Genomic DNA, 17,652 nt, shown 5'->3' with positions numbered 1-17,652 from the left:
ATGTATTCCTACTCTCTGTTTTCCGTCCATTAACCATTCTTCAATCCAAGCCAATATATTACCATGTGCTCTAATTTTGATTACTAATCTCCTGTATGCGACCTTATCGAAAGCCTCTTGAAAATCCAAATACACTATGTCAATTGTTTCTCACTTATCTATTCTGCTAGGAAAATCTTCAAACAAATTCCATCAGGTTTGTTAAACATGGTTTCCCTTTCATAAATCCATGTTGACTCTGCCCAATCAGATCATTATTTTCTAAGTGTCCAGATATCACTTCCTTTATAACAGATTCTTGTACTTTCCCTAACAGTTCTGTAGTTCCTTATTTTCTCCCTCCCTTCTTTCTTAAAGAGTGGGGTTACATTTGTAACCTTCCAATTTGCAAGCACCGTTCCAGAACCTATAGAATTTTGAAAGATGATCACCAAAGCATCCTCTATCTCTATAGCCACCTCTTTCAACACTCTGGGTTGTAGATCATCAGGTCCCAGAGATTTATCAACATTCAGTCCTATTAAGTTTTCCAGTACTGTTTTACTAATTTCATCCAGTTGTTTTTGCTAATCTTTTCCTTTTTGCATACCTATAGAAGCTTTTGTAGTCTGTTTTTATGTTTCTTACTAGTTTACATTCACATCCTATTCTCCCTTTCTTTAACAGTTTCTTGGCCCTCTTTTGCTGAATTCTAAAATGCTCTCAATCCTCAGGCTTACTACTTTTTTGGCAACTTTATAAGCCTCTTCCTTTGAGCTAATGCATTCTTTATCTTCCTTTATTAGACTCACTTTTCCTGTTGGGTCTTTGTGCCTTAAAGGAATGCATATTTGTTGTAAATCATGTATTAATTCTTTAAGCCATTGCTCCTGCCTACCGTTATAGCTTTTAATATATTTTCCCAATCCACCACAGCCAACTTGTCCCTCATACCTTCATAGTTTCCCTTGTTTAAACTTAGGACCCTGGTTTCGGATTGAACTATATCATCTTCAAACTTAATGGAAAATTCTATCAAATTATAGTCATTCTTCCCTAAAGGTTCTTTCACAACAAGATTGCTAACTATTCATTTCTCATTGCAGAATACTAGATCTAAAATTGCCTGTACCCTAGTTGGTTCCTCATCATGCTGCTCTAGAAAACCATCTCGTACACATTCCAGAAATTTGCCCTCCACATAATTAGTACAAATTAGATTTACCCAGTCTATATGTGGATTAAAGTCACCCATGATTACTGTATTACCCTTGTAGCATGCACATCTAATTTCCTAATTTACATCATACCCTAAATACCACTGCTGTTTGGTGGCCAATAAACAGCTGTTTAGTGATGTAACATCAATGTTTGCTGCTGCATGCTGTTTCTTAGCTCCACCAAAACAGATTCTAAATCTTGTCCTTCTGGTCTAAGATCACTAATGTACTGATCTCATCCACTATTATCAGAGCTACCCCACCTCCTTTTCCTTTTTGCTTGTCCTTCCTAAATGTCAAATATCCTTGAATATTCAGTTCCCAGCCTTGGCCACCCTGCAGCCAACTCTCCATAATGGCAATTAGATTGTGCCTGTTTACTTCTATTTGTGCAATCAATTCACCTACCTTGTTGTGACTACTCTGTGCATTCAAATATAGAGTGCCTTTAATTCTGCCTTTTTAACATTATTCTATATTTTAGACTCTATTTGATGCTGACATTTGTTTCTGCTGCCTTCCACTTCTGTTTACTATTTTTGTACTTTCCGTTACCAGCTTTGTTTTTCTCCTATCTGAATTCCCTCTCAGATTCCCATCCCCCTGACAAGCTGGGGAAAGGGTGAGAGGGGGTGAGGGGGGGGAAAGGTGAGATGAGTTGAGCGGGGGAAGGTGAGAGGGGTGAGCTGGGAATGGCAAGGGGGTGAGGGTTGAAAGGAGAAGGGCAAGAGGGGTGAGAGAGGAAGGGTGAGGGGAAAGACATGAGGGGGCAAGAGTAGAAGGGCTTGAGGAGATGAGAGGATAGGGCGTGAGGGAAAAGGTGACGGGGGTGCTGGGAAATGGTATGAGTTTGGAGAGAAGGGCAAGAGGGGCTGAGCTGGTGTGAGAGGTGGCTGAGGGTTGAGAGGGGAAAGGGGGAGTGAGAGGGGAAAGGGGGACAGAGTGAGGGGGATATGGGAGAGAGGGTGAAGGTAGAAGGGAAGAAGGAGAGAGAGAGAAAGTGGGTTAAGGGAGAGGGAACTGGTGAATAACAGAAATAACATACATAAAGAAACACATACATTCACACATTAAATCAAACATATACTGAATAAACATCAAATCTATTTAGAAACTGATGGTTTAAGAATCAAGATGAACATTTTTTTCTGCACAACAGTACCTCAACATTTCTAGTCAGTATAAGCCTCTGCAAATCTGAAGCTTTTACTGGTTTCCAGGGAACTCTGAGCCATGAAAAACAGCCCCTATAATTTACACCTCTGTGTTGTTATAGTTTTCCTTCCATTTTAGGAAGCTTTACACCTCAGACGCCAGATCCTTTATTCTATACATTTTTCAAATTGGTTCTGCAAAATAAAACATGTTCGCAAAAACTATCAGCAACAATAAAGGTGGCAAATCTGCTTTGTATTTCAAAGCCACCAAGTCATCTAACAAAGCTGTTGGCCTGGATCTTGCGGTAGTAGTTAACAGCAAAACTGTCAGCGTTGCAGTCATTATTCCTCTGAAACTGATAGCAATTTCTCAAGTCTGTAGTGTGCAGATAAACACAGAAATCCAGCAGTTGCTGTCAGTGTTTCTACACTTCTTCAGAGGGTGTGCTGTTGAAGTCCCCGCAAACTGCAATCAAATAAAAATCAATGAACTAACGAGAATCTACCCTTTAACATGATTAGTCCCAACTTGTTGCCTGAGGTGTAATTGGGTTTTATTAGCAGCATACTAAATAACAGCATACTAAATTCATAATTATGACTCAAAAACCTCTGAACCTGATTGCATACTTGTGGATTGTCAAATTTATCCATTATGATGAAAAGTTTGTTATGAATGTGAAGTTTTTAAAATGTTTTAAACTGCTTTTTAATTGACGGTAAAATTGAGTAGTGGAAAGGGGCATGTGATCTCCTATTAGTTCTGCCTGGTAACACACCCATGTGATTTGGTTGCCAGGAGGATACAGATCCAGGGCAAATCCTATTGAAACCCAAGTGGCAGCTTTCACACCTGGATATAAAGGGAGAAGCAGCTATTCTTGCCACTGGAAGATTTCCAGAGAAAGTCAGACCAAAGAAATTGTGGAAAAAGAACCCACAACAGGTGCTATATGCCAATCAAAAGGAAGGGGTTGCTTTTGGGTTCACCACCCAGGCTGGCAAGGACCAAATGCCTGTTCAAGGATAGAAGGATTGTGTAAAGATCACAGAGTCTCCAGACAACCTTAAAATGAGGTGTCCATTTGATTATGCTCAAATGGTTGAGTAAAAAGATCTTACTTTAAAGGGACACTGAAAGATTCACCTTAGAGAAACAGGAAGAGAGTCTGTTGAAACGCCAAGAGGAGTGGACTTTAAACTTGAGACGACATGTCTTTGGAGAGTGCTGTATAACATATAAATGTGGCATTGGATTTTCTATTGTGTTAAGAAGTTAAAGTGGGGAAATCTGTTCTGTAGTTAATTGTATTAGTTCCTAACTAATTAATGTTAATCGATGTTGATTTCAGTGTGTTTGTTACAGTACAAGTCTTAAAACATGAAATTTTGTTTGAGTCGGTCATTGGGAATTGAAATTTTTCTTTGAAGTTATCAGTTTCTACAAGCAACAAGTTCCACATATTTTTTTTAAAAAATTAATGTCCATTGTATGATCCAGTTACTATCTCCACCCTATGTATATGTCCCAAACTAAAGGGCAATTAAGGATGGGCAACAAATGCTGGCATTGCCAGCAACACTCACATCCCATGAAATAATTAAAAACCCATCCGTTTCATGCTCCCCAAAATTTAAAGTGAAGGATAATCAGCGCATTTTACTGTCTAGTTTGCTGTCTATGAGAATACTTCAGTGTGATTGGCTATCTATGTTTGATGACATCACTGTTGTTGGACACCAAGAGATGACTTTGACTCCGCTTCAGATTCAGATTATCTTTGGGAAATGGGAAATCCACATCTCCGAGATCACTAAATTTTTGAGGGCAGCTTTCTTTGATTACATCAACAGGCACCATCGCTTCACTTCTGACCACGAAATCCAGTCCATATTTTTCTATAAGCATTTAGCTAACATTGTAGCTAATTGGAACATTGTAAGTAAAGTGGGAATTGCTTTAAAGATCAGTCTGTGTTTCTCCCCCTCTCTCTATTTAGCAGTTGTAACTGATGTTATAGTGAAAAATGTTATTCTATGTGTGCAGGTTATCTATTTTACCTGCAACAATAAATCCTCATAGGCAATAAAAGTGATGCAATGCTTTTAAAGCTTGCTTGGTATTCTTAATATTTATCTAGTGACTGATCTTTTCTCACTAGTCCACAATGCAAAGATACTGTTGTGTAAATAATATCTGAAAAACTGTAGATACAGTCAATACACAAGGACATTAGGTGTACGACACTTCAGACTACAATAGCTTAAAATTTCAAGTACTTCACTGTATTTCAAAGTATGTTTTTTGAAAAAACTTCTATACCTGTTGACAGGACTTTCTTTCCAGTCCTTCACAGAAATCAAAAATATGTATTTTTAAGCAAGAATCTGAGAAACAGCATGGTAAATAACATGACACCACAGCAGCTTCTCTATGTTACATTTTTGGGAATAATAAAAATAGATGAGAACAATGGGTGTAATGTATCAGGGTTGTTTTATAGCACTGGCAGATCTCCCATGTCATTGCTCATGTTGGGTCAGAGGTTATACTGCTTTACAATGCAATGTTACACAGTATTAAACACAATGCATTATCAGGCCCACTGAGTTCCAGTGACCAAATAAGTTCTGTTTTTATTACCCAGTATTGTGGAATTTTTAAAACAATGAGAGCTATACAAATCAACTGCAACAGGATATAGATAGGCTACAAGATGGGCTGGCAAGAGGCAAATGGAATTTAATGCAAAGAAGTATGAGGTGATGTATTTCTGGCAGAAGGGATAGAGGGAGGCAACATACACCTAATGGCACAGTTCCAAAGAGTGTGCAAAGGGACCTGGCAGTGCATGTGCATAAATCTTTGCGGGAGGACATATAAAGAGAGTGGATAGCAAAGCTTATGGGACCTAGTGCTTCATAAATAGAGGTACTGAGTACAAAAGTAGGGAAGTTATGCTGAACACTTATAAAGCTCTGGCTAACCCACAACTGAAGCATTACATCCAGTTCTGGTCACCTCACTTTTGGAAGGATGTTAGGGTCCTTGAGAGGGTGCAGAAGAGATTTATCAGGATAAGTTCAGGAATACAGGATTTTAGCTACAAGGTTAGGTTGGAGAAGCTGGGATTGTTCTCTTCTTGGAGCAAAGGGGATTGAGAGGAGATTTGGTAGAGGTGTACAAGATTATGAAAGGTGTAGATATGGAAGACAAGGAAATAATGTTCCAATCAGCTGACGGTACAAGGGTTTGGGGACATAGTTTTAAGGATTTTGATAAGAGATGTGGGGGGTGGGTGTTGCAAGGAAAAACCATAAATGCAGTGAGTAGTAAGACCTGGAATTTGCTACTCACGAGGCTGGTGGAATGGGGATGCTCAATGAAACTGAGTGCGCCCTTGAAGAAATAAACTTGCAAGGCTAAGGCTATAGAGCAGAGGAATGGGACTGACTGCATTGCTTTCTGGAAGTCAGCATGGACTCAAGGAGCCAAATGGCCTTCTTGAAATTTATATGTCAGATTGTTAAAAATAGATAGATAGACAACAGAAAAACAAAATTTTCCTCACACAGAATTTATGTATTTAAGTCCATCATAAAATCACCAAGGTTGTTTATATAGTGCCTTCATGAGAAAAACAATATCAGCTGTCAAACTACCAATAGATCCATTGTGCACTTTGTATGTATTAAACACTTGCAAAACCTAGAGTGTTAAAACATTTTTAAACTTTCTATTCACACACATGCTGAGTACAGTGATGTTCCCAAGTACATGCATCTGGATATTTAATGAACATGATATATACCAGCAATCTTTTTCAATTATGTTGGTTTAAAATAGAATTATACCTACTAAAACACAAATATCTGGATATTTAAAATGCAATCATCTATTTACAGACTGCCTTGAAAGAACTCTAAACAAGATTCACTGCAAGCTTCTCAGTTTTTGTCTCTTAGGTTATTATATCAAGGTTAAGGCAGGACTATATGTATTTATGAGTGCAGTGGAGTATTCAATTGCTAATATGCCATCCATATTATTTCTTCATAATCATTCATATGTTTCCCATGGCATATAATATTCCAAGTTGATTGCTATATATTAGATATTGAGACTGTTTCGTACTCATATAGAAATATTTAAATGTATCAGTGTACAGCCCCCCTCATTATAAAGGTTACACAAAACAATCCACTTGGCATATGAAAACTAATGCAGCAATGAGTTGGAATCTCTCTAAAGCACACTACCACCATCTGTTCCTAGCATACAAAAATAATAAAAAGGGAAGCATGTATCATCCAAGTTACAATCAGAGACAAAAATTAATTGACACTTGGAAAAACATGAGTTAATAAATGAAAGTCAGCATGGGTTTGTTGAAGAAAAATCATGTTTGAAGGATTTGTTCGAGCTCTTTGATGAAGTAGCAGTGAAAGTTTATGAGGGCAGTTGATGCTACACATTAACTTTCAAAAGGCATCTCATGAAGCAACATAGACTTGTGAGCAAAATTAAAGACCATGGGATTAAAAGCACAGTGGCAGCGTGGATACAAAATTGGTAACGGAACAGAAAACAGAGCATAGTGGCAAATGGTTGTTTTCAAGACTGGAGGAAAGTATACAGCGATGTTCCCCAGGGATCAGTATTAGGACCATTGCTCTTTTTGCTACATATTACTTGGACTTTGTATATATTATAAAGAGTATACTTTCAAATTTGAAGATAACACAAAACTAGGAAGTGTAACAAACAATGTAAGGATAAAGACTTCAGAAGTACATGGGCAGACTGGTGAACTGGACGGAAAGGTGAAATGGCAAACTAAATTAGCATGAAGATGTGAGATGCAATACATTTTGATAGGGAGAATGCGAAGGAACAATATAAACCAAATGACATAATTATAAGGCAGGTGGAGGAATAATGAAACCAGGGGATGTATATACACAAATCTTTGAAGATGGTAAGACAAGTTGAGAATGCCATTTAAAAAGTACTTGGAAAGTTTTTACTCTATTATTGGAGACATAGGATACATAAGAAAGGAAGTTATAAAAAACCTTTATGAAACATTGGTTAGACTTCAGCTGAAGTATTGGACTGGATTTTGTGGTGCCCCACTGGGCATGTTGTCAGCTGAGGAGGGGGCACGTAAAATATGTTGAAATGCTAGCCCACCCCCAAAATACTCTAGGTGGACAGGGGCTGAAATCAGCAGACCGCCTGCCATATTTAAATAAAGAAATAAATAAAGGTCAATTAGGCTTGTTAGCAAGCCTGCTGGCCTGGATAATACACTGCCCATCCCACCACCCCCATCTCCACCCCTCTAAAAGCCTAGGACATACATTTCTGCAGCCATCTCTCTCCTTCATGCTCCTTCTTGCAGTCCCAGCAGCGCCCACTACTGAGATCTGGCACTGCCAGGACTGCTTGAGCTGCTGGCCAATCAGATTGGCCAGCAGCTCTTGAGCATGAAACTTCTTCCCACTGACAGGTGGAGGTCCAACTCTCACCTTGTTTAGCCTGCCCCCAACGTGTTATGACTATGGGGTGAGCTTCTCTCTGGAGTGTTGGCTGCTGCCCAGCTTTCCTTCCAGGGGAATGAGCAGTCCACTCCAGAACACTTTTGTAAGAATGTGCAAAGCCTTAGAGAGGCTGCAGAGGTGATTGACTGGAATGGTATCAGGGATGAGGGACTTCGTTAAATGGAGAAACTGGGGTTGTCTTCCTCAGAGCAAAGGTTAACAGATTTGATAGAGCTGTTCAGAATCATGAACAGTTTTGATAGAGTAAATAAGGAGAAGCTGTTTTCAGTGGCAGAAGGGTCAGTAACTAGAGGGCACACACTTAAGGTGATTAGCAAAAGAATCAGAGGCAACATGAGGAAACGTTTTATTCAGTGAGCTGGAATGCACTGCCTGAAAGGGCAGTGGAAGCAGAGTCAGTTGTAACTTTTAAAAGGGAATTGGATAAATAATTGAAGGGAAAAAACTTGAGGGAAGAGCAGGGAGTGGAAATAATTGTATATCTCTACCAAAAAGCTGTCACAGGCACAATGGGTCAAATGGTCACCTTCTGTGCTACAACATTTCATGATACTATGAAACTGCATTCGTAAAAATTTTATTTTGTGTTTGTAGCTCGGAGCTACCATTAATTACATTATGAGCTGGTAATCAGGACATCAAATTGATTCTAACAGCACGTGAATGTGGTTTTTGATCTCATGTTCCTTTTAGGATGTTTCTTTGTGGCAATCTTTACTGAGCATCCAGTAGCAAGCATTTTTTTAAGATGCACCACCCAACTCAAAAACACACTGAGCCTGAGGGAGCTGAAATGCAGAAGCTGAACTGCCTGAACACCAAATCCAGTCATTTTTAGCAATGTCAACTCAATGACAGTTACACTGAAAGTCATTTCATATCAAGTCCCAAAGTTAAAAAAGGAACTGCAGTAAACCTTCAGTAATGCAGAAACTAGGTTTATGCTTTAATCCCAGGGTTTACGAAATGAATAGTTAACTTTGCAACTACAATAATCAAGCTATTATCCCAACATTCACACTTACTCCTGGATAATCTGCGGACAACTTTACAGGAAATCCATCTAGTCATTTTTTTTTCCAGATAGATCAACTAAAACCTGCAAACAGTCAATTGTGTTGAGAAGCTGTACTCTTTGCTACAAAAGGGTACAAACAACCTCCAACGTTGAACTGTTACACCTAATGGTCATTTCTAATCTACACTTGACATGTGCAAGTTACATCTGGCAACAACTTAATTAATATATCGTCGTGGAAAAACATATATAACTCTTATGTAAGCAGGAGATGCTGGAATGAGAGGTATCATTGGTAAATAGACTATAATTTTCAAATAGTACCATCACTGCAAAGCTACTAAAGGACAAAACAAAAGTGCAATATGCCTTAACATTTAATTATTGAATTATAATTTATGTTTTAACCGCAAGTAATCTGATTGCACTGGAACTATAAATGTAGTATGTCAACTTCCAACATGTAAGTGGCAAAATTACAAAAAAAAATGTTTAATAGGCAAACAAGCAACACATAAGTGTGCTAATTAATCATCTCAAACAATCCTAGAAAAGACACAATAAATGGCAGATTGGACATCCGAACAAACTGCAGTTATATGGCTTATTTAACCCAATGAAAAATCACAAGGTGCTTCACAACTGCATTATCAAATTAGATTGAACAGTGTGCTGTAACTCTTTCAAGTATAACACGTTTTTCATCTGTTCCTATTCAGATGAAGTTACATTGTTTCATACTTTGCCATTGTGAGATTTGAACTCTTGATCTTAGGGTTACAAACCCAGTACCATAACCACTTGGCTATTTAGGCCAAGCCAACAGTATGCTGTATAAGGAGACATCAGTACAGATAGCCAAACGGTTGGTCCAGGAAGTAGGATTTAAGGAGAGTTTTAAAGGAGGAACATGAGGTAATGAGATGGAGTGGTTGAGGGAAGGAATTCCAGAGTTTGGGTAAGGTCCAGGCAGCTGAAGACACGGCCACCGATGGTGTAGCGATTAAAACTGGAATGCTCAGAATTAGATAAGTGCAGATATCTTGGACGCTTGTATGGCAAAAGGAAATTGGGTGAATACAAATTAAGACATGAGCCTACTAAAGGCGTCAATTTGAAATGGTGCCACATTTCAAATATGCTTTTATACTTTACTTTCTTGAGAGAGAAAAACACTTACAATACTGCTTTGTTACTGGTATCATATCCTTTTACCCAATTCTAGCCATTCTGGGAGAGGAGCATTCAAAGAGGGTGAAGATGGAAAAAAAAAACGCAAACGATGATCTCCGAGAAAGGCAGCCACGTCCAGGCAACCGGGGGCGTCACGTGGTCAACGTCGGCACCTCAACTGCCACCCAGGCGTGCGCGCAGGCGCCGGCTCCCGCCTTTACCGCACGTGGCGGGCGCGTGGCCTGAGCCGCGGGCGGCGGGGAAGCCACCCCTACGAATGAGAAAATGTGACGCTCGTGGGGCGACGGCCAATCGCCAGCACTTGGAGCAACCGCATCGACAAGTGAGCACGTTGCAGTGAGCCTCCATGGGGTCGCTTGGTCTGGCTGGGGCTGGGGCTCGGGCTGGTGCTCATCCGGCAAAAGGCATTGGAACAGAAACCAGCCTTAAAAGTCCTTAGGCATCCTTACCACCCCTTGCTGCTGATGCTATTATAGTCATCTGTGGATCAATTAAAGGCTGTCCTGGTGCACTGTAGTTACACCCGTATAGTGTTGGCACCAGTCAAGACTGAATACACATTTTTAAAGTAAATATTATTCTGCTATTGCTGGTTGAAAACACAGGTGCGAGGTACGTCGCTGTTCTATTTGCACATTTCTGTATTCATCTTTCGACTTTAACGGTGTAAAGTATCTCGAATATTTTGGTTCCCATGTACACAATACTGAATTTTAAATGCAGGGTGTTCGGGCTGTCCATGGGAATGCTATTTGTCCCATGCTATCATTACAAAGTCAGGATGAGGCAAGTATTGTAATATATTTTTGTCGGGCTAGGGTTTTCGTTTTTGGGCAGCAAGTGTTGGTGAAGAATCCGCTGCTACCATTTGCACCCCCTTCATACACACATTTTCTTTCTTTCCCGCTCTCATCCCTTTTGGCCTTGCACCATCATCCCACCTGCCCTCCCACCCTATCACGGACCTTCCCTCCCCGACCCCCACCCTTTCCCCTACCTTGCTTAAAAACTGTTCTAACTCTTGAGTGCTCCTAGTTCTGACCAAGTGTCACGGATCTGAAACGTTAGCTCCGTTTATCTCGCCACAGATACCGCCAGACCTGCTGAGTGCTTACAGCATTTTTCTGTTTTTATTTTAGATTTCCAGCATCCGTAGTACTTTGGTGTTGAGGTACTGTAATGTGTTTGTCAGAAACGACATGTCCATTTTGAATTTCTGCCGATAGGTTTCACCCTTAAAGCTAATACTTGACATAGGTTGTTTGATGCGAGTTGCAATCTCAAAGGCACGAGATAAATCTTCATGAACATACAGCAGGGCATCTACTGCTAGCTTGTCATTTTTTTTCTCCTCGGCATTAGTACATTTTCAACTGAAAAACTGAAAATAGACGCCAAAATATATTAGACGCAACCCATAAGATAGTTGGTGAGTTTATAGAAAATGGGCCACTTAATACATCTTATTTCCAAGGACATCTTGTGGTATAGATCACAACAGTTCTCAAAATGTAAACCAGATATAAATCGAGTAATCGAAGCGGATACAAAGCATTCCCACCTCTGCCGTGAGGATTAAAAGAAAATGAAAACTTCAGGTAAAATATAAAGCAGATTCTTTGCAAACCTGAAGCTTGTGTTTTTTATGAATTAGATGGTCAAAGCAACCTTGAAACCAGCGCTGGCTCTTCAAAGTTCGCACAATGTAAAATAGGATAAAAGATACATTGGGGAAAAAAGGATATGGGTTACAAACCACTTTGAGGCACCAACTCCGCGGTCGGGTTGTCTGTTTGAGACAGAAGAACACGGCGGGCGCTAGGGCCGGGTATGGGAGCTGCTCAGTGGCGGGGTCTGACGCTATCTCCACTGCTCCGAGCTCCTGAGCCGAGAAGCTACTGCCGCTCAATGGTCCCATACTTTCCATTGCAATATTCCCACTGCTGCCGCCGCACAATCCTCCATTGTCAGTCTCGGCGTCCGCCGGGAATCTGCCAGCCACCGGGACCCGGACATCCTCGTTCCCCAGAGGGTGAACCGGCTGTGTCCTCTCGCCATCAGTCATGATAGCTTGGAATTGGGAAATCTGATCAAACAAGAGTCACCCAAAACGTGAATGAGTAACAAAGTATTCTCTGAGACATCACACGAATACACGAACCGCAAACAAAAAAAAGATTCAGAACTTTCGGTCTTCCTAACATTGGGAACCTGGACTAATTTAGACTGCGCTTCCTTAAAGAGGCAATACCCAAGCTCTTTGTTTCTTTTTAAATTCCAAACCATTTGAATTGTGCCGCTTGGCGGTGGACCGAAAGAGCCTTAAACATAGTGCAGTTAGATAGATCCCACCTCTAAATGGTTCCCCATTGTTTTCTATCGTGATACTGTAGCGATGGGCCCCACTAAAAGTCTTGGATTGCAAATTATACGAAGGAATTAAGGCATTTCTCGGTTTAAACATGTTCTGTTCCGTTTGTCTCCGAACTCAGCAAAGCAATTATGTTGAAATATAACGTACGTTTAATGATTGTTTTCCAACTTGCAAGGGACCTTGACAATTTTTTGAAACAAGCATCGAACCACTTACGACAGGCGAACGCATGGTTTATTTCTTACCTTAATATCGGTGAGTGATGTGTTCCCATAAGTATAACCTTTGTCTTTCGGCGATATTAAATAAATACTGTTCCCTCACTCACATCAGGTTGTTACACTGCCACCTCATACTGATGTGTGTCTCTGTATGTAGGTTCAACCAACAGCCCAAACGAACAAGAAAACTGTAGACCGTTACTGATCGGACTTGCACGCGGGAAGAGCCTCCCAGAGATCTGGGTTCGATTCGGAGTTTTGGTAGAGAAGAGAAGCAGAAATTGTGTCCGTGAGAGCCGGCTTCTTGCGGTCCTTGCTATCACCTCACCTCCGAACACCAGGAAAGTTCTGTTCCAGCCAGAGTAGCAAACAGGGGGCACGTGATTCCGTGGTCGGATGGGGTGGGGTGGGGTGGGGGTGGAGGCGTGAAATCAGCAACGGATCCCAGATCAATGGGGAATCCATAGGTTTAGCAAGTCCATTGCAGAGTCTCGCCTCCGTACATTTGCTATGTCATCTGTAGAGGTATGCATATTTTCGTTTTGCAAATCGCATATTTTCAATTCGCCCTATCCCTTTCTGAGGATATTTCTTGACTATTATATACATATGTGTGTGTGTATGTATATGTTGCAAACGCTCGTGTTTTAAGGGTTGCCTCCAGGTGCGGTGATGGATGCTCGGGAGACCCAGCTGCTTGTCATGCAGTTGGGGAGTGCAGTTTCCTGGATCCCAGCTGTTATTTTCGCTCCCGAAAGGTGGCATGAAAAATAAATGGAATGCCGGTTCACGTGCCCTTTTTTATTCTTCTTAAATCGATACTTTTCCAGCCCTCCCCCCCCCACTTCCCAACAAACTCCAGCCTTGTCACAATAAATCATTGAGCGAGTGCGCGACTTTCTCGTCATCTGTTTTCACTGTATTTACGAGTTAGTGGGTCTGGAAGTAGTGAGTTTCACTGCATCACAGTTGCTTTATTTTTGGTTTGCAAATATTGGTTTGGAGACGAGAGCTGTTGCCTGGCTGGAGCGGTTCCTTTGACATAAATCAATTCGCATTTAATACCGCGTGCGGTTTCCCTTCTTGCGCTTGGACTGGAGGAGCAAGTTTGAAACTTATGACTGGACGTTCTCACCATCTAAATACTATAATGTGAAACATTTCTTTCCCCCTAAGTTGATCAAACTTCGGCTCCATCACTGTACGGAAACAAACGAATGGTGCCACGGAAAATCTGATCAAACAAGAGTCACCCAAAATATTGATGTGTAGCGAAGGATTCTCTGAGACATTACACGAATATACGAACCGCAAACAAACAAAAAAGATTCAGAACTTTCTGTCTTCGTAACACTGGGAACCTGGACTCTGTTGTGTTAATGGTCGAATCCGCAAACAGGAATCTTACTGGCGGCTGCGGTTATTCACCTCTTATTAGCTATATGTTATTGCTTGCTCATCTCCAACAAGCACCATGTAAATTATTAAATGGACCCTGTAGATACCCGTGAAGCACGCATGTTTGGAGACCACGGCCGTGTGAATGTATCTGCACATTACGTTGGTCACTACCCCTGTTTGCATTGTGGTGACCATCGCATGCCTTTTAAGTTTTGCCATTGGATCGGTATTCGATTCATTATACTTGGTGTATCCCAACAACCTCGGTAAGACATGAAGGCAGACTTTTAGCCCAGAAAGCGACGAATATTCACCGTGAAACGCGCATGGGTATTTGTGCGAGAGCGCGTTGCTAAGACTGCGTAGGCAGTTCAATGGAAGGAATTTTGCTGGAAGCATTTAAATCGCAGCATGAGAATGGCATAAATATGAGTAATCCCATAAATATAATTATTATATAAATGCTATTTTCGAGGTGAACGGTGAAATGAATCCCCAAATCAACGATAATAAACAAAAGCAGAAAACGCTGGAAATACTCAGCAAGTCTGGCAGCATCTGTGGAGGGAGAAACCGAGTTAACATTTTCAGGTCGACGATCTTCCGTTTTTATTACTGATTTCCAACACCGTAGTATTTTGCTTTTGCCTCCTAATTAAGAATTGTATGGTAAAGGACTGCCCTATTTAAAATGCACTTGAAGACGGTGCGCTCTAAGACTCGCGCGCCATTCATTCCGAAGACCCAAATTTAAACGCACTCCCACGTTGTAGATGTATAGAATGGGGCTGGGTACAGTACCTACTAAACGCATAGGTGGCTTCAGTCCGTGATAAAAGTGGACAAGAGTAACCAGAAAAGTAACTTCTTATTCAACACGTAAGAAAATAACATGTCCAAATGTTTTGTGAAGTCGCTCATCCGACCTGCCATTAAGGTGTTTTTCCAATAAAAGTTTCCACTTACTTTATGCATGTTAAATACATTTACTGGCTGATTCACATTTGCCACCATAAGGAGCACACATTCGGTATTTATGCAATGGTGCTGCGGAACAACAGCCACTTGTATTGCTAGAGCGCCTTTAATGCAGTAAAGGGTACCGAGGCGCTTTATCGGAGTGTTATTAAACACAATTTGACATTGAGTCACATGAGATATTAGGGCAGATGATCTGAAGCTTGGTTAAAGGGGGGAGGGGCGGTTTAAAGCGCGCCTTAAAGGTGCAAGAGAGGCTGAAAGATTTCAGGAGGGAATTCCAGAGCTTGGTGTGTTGGCAGCTGAAGGTAAGGATGCCAATGGTGGAATGATTAAAATCAGGGAGGCTCAAAAAGCCAGAATGAAGGAGAGCAGATATCTCAGAGGGTTGTAGGACTGGAGGGCATTACATTGATAGGGAGGGGGAGGCCAATGAAGGATTTGAAAACAAGGATGAGAATCGAAAAATTGAGGCATTGCATAACTGGGTCCCAATGTAGGGCAGCGAGCACAGGGATAGTGGGTAAACAGGAGGTGGTGTGAGTTAAGGCACAATCACCAGAGTTTGGGATGAACTCAAGTTTACAGAGGGTAGAACATGAGAGGTCAGCTAGGAGTGCACTGGAATAGTCAAGTTTAGAGGTAACAAAGGCATGAATGAAGGATTCAGGAGCAGTACCGCTGAGGTGTGGCAGAATTGGACAATGTTCTGGAGATGGAAATAGGTAGTCTTAGCAATGTCATGGATATGTGGTCAGAAGCTCATCTTGGGGTCAAAAATGACACCAAGCTTTCAAACAGTCTGGTTCACCCTTAAACAGTTACCAGGGAGAAGGATAAAGTTTGTGGCTAGGGAACAGAGTTTTTGGTGGGAACCAAAGACAATTTCATCTGCCTTCCTAATATTCAGTTGAGGAAATTTATTTTAGTATCGCATGTTGGACAAGCAGTTAGACCAATAATAGACAGTGGCAGGGTCCTGAGAGGTGATGGTGAGGTAAAGTTTGGTGTCATCAGTGTGCACATGGAAATTGATGCTCTGTTTTCAGATGATATTGCTGAGGGGCAGCATGTAGATGAGACATTGGAGGGGGTCAAGGATTGGGGAACATCAGAGGTAATGATGCAGTATCAGGAAAATAAGCCCTTGCAGGTGATTTGCTGGCCATCTCTGGGTGTATCATATTGTACCAGGTGGGTGCAGCTCTACCCAGCTGTATTACAGTGGGGAGGCACTGGTGGCAGAGCATGGTGTGATCAATCATGTAGAAGGCTGCAGACAGGTCAAGAAGGACAAGGAGGGATAGTTCATCTTTGCCACAGTCACATAGGTTGTACTTAAAGACCTTGATAAGAGCAGTTTCAATACCATGGCAGAGGTGGAAACCTGATTACGGGGATTTCAAGCATTGAGTTCTGGGAAAGATGACAAAAAAGTTCATTAATGTTGCACAGGATGATAAATAGGGCTGACTTTGAGAACCTTTTAGTGCTCATTCTTGAAACAGCTTTTGTTGTCAGTTTCCAGCTCTTTTAAAGGGGAAATGGATGGTTAACACTGAATATTGCCTTTCCTGATAAAATGTATCACTGTAAATTTGCCAAAATCATCTATATCTGCAAAATGTAATCTAGCCTGTTGGTTTTCCAGAAAATGGGTTAGCCAAGGTGAAAAATGTTGCTACCAGTAAAGAGAACATCACTCAAGATGGGAAATAGAGATCAAATCTATTTAATTCCCTAAGATGTGCCTGCATGGGTATTGCGATAAGAAGAATGCCAATTTATCATGACCAAATGTTTATGCCCTTTTCAGGAAATCCTTTCCATTTTAGGGGCTTAGCAAATATGAATTCGCAGTGAGTCCATTTGTATGTGAAAGAAGTATCAAAGGATGCTGATCTATCTCCATACTGAGCATTAAATTAATTTGCTATCATGTGCCACATGACCTTGACACAAACTGAAGATGCAAGAGCAGATTGCTGTGATTGGGCATCGTAATAACCTCTCATTTCATACCATTTTCACAATTTTCAGTATGATTGACAGCAGTTTTGGGAGAAGTTTAGTGTTCTATTAAAAATTATGTTAAATGCCAATTGCCAGGGCAGTTGTAGTAGACGAGGGAAAGAGGTAGCAGCTAATTCATTAGATAGACTTTTCCATTACAGAGCACATTTGCCATCTTCAGTTGTACCTTAACAATAGCAAGATTTTTGTTTATTTCACACTTTGGAGGTCAAGCTTTCACTGGTTATTCAGGAAGCAAGCAGGGTTCAGGACTAAAGCTTGTGTCAACTCTCTGCAAATGAACTTTGGGAAGACTGAGGACGTTATTGTTCAGTTCCTTCCATAATTTCTATATCCTTGCCACTATCTCCATGCCCTTCCCTAATAACTCACAAAAACTGAACTAAACTGATGAAAAGGCTTGGTATACCATTAGATCCAGAGCTGATTCCATATCTGATTTATCACCAAGACTTCTACTTCCTCTCTACTACAACATTCAGCTCTCCCACTACTGCTTCATCATGCTGTT

At 40.9% G+C, this 17,652-nt stretch overlaps 1 protein-coding gene across 1 annotated transcript in view; it reads right to left on the bottom strand.

Moving 5' to 3' along the window:
* The window catches only part of LOC121287977 (voltage-dependent T-type calcium channel subunit alpha-1H-like), a 617,188-nt gene extending 604,990 nt beyond the window's left edge, over positions 1 to 12,198 (bottom strand). The window contains exon 1 of the mRNA XM_041206154.1: positions 11,879 to 12,198. Within this exon, the coding sequence (XP_041062088.1) occupies positions 11,879 to 12,198 (320 nt within the window). The remainder of the gene's footprint in view (positions 1 to 11,878) is intronic.
* Between the last annotated feature and the right edge of the window lie 5,454 nt (positions 12,199 to 17,652).

Source organism: Carcharodon carcharias, chromosome 15 (assembly GCF_017639515.1).
Source record: "Carcharodon carcharias isolate sCarCar2 chromosome 15, sCarCar2.pri, whole genome shotgun sequence".
In the NCBI taxonomy this organism is placed as follows: domain Eukaryota; kingdom Metazoa; phylum Chordata; class Chondrichthyes; order Lamniformes; family Lamnidae; genus Carcharodon; species Carcharodon carcharias.
This window is presented reverse-complemented; position numbering and strand designations above follow the sequence as displayed.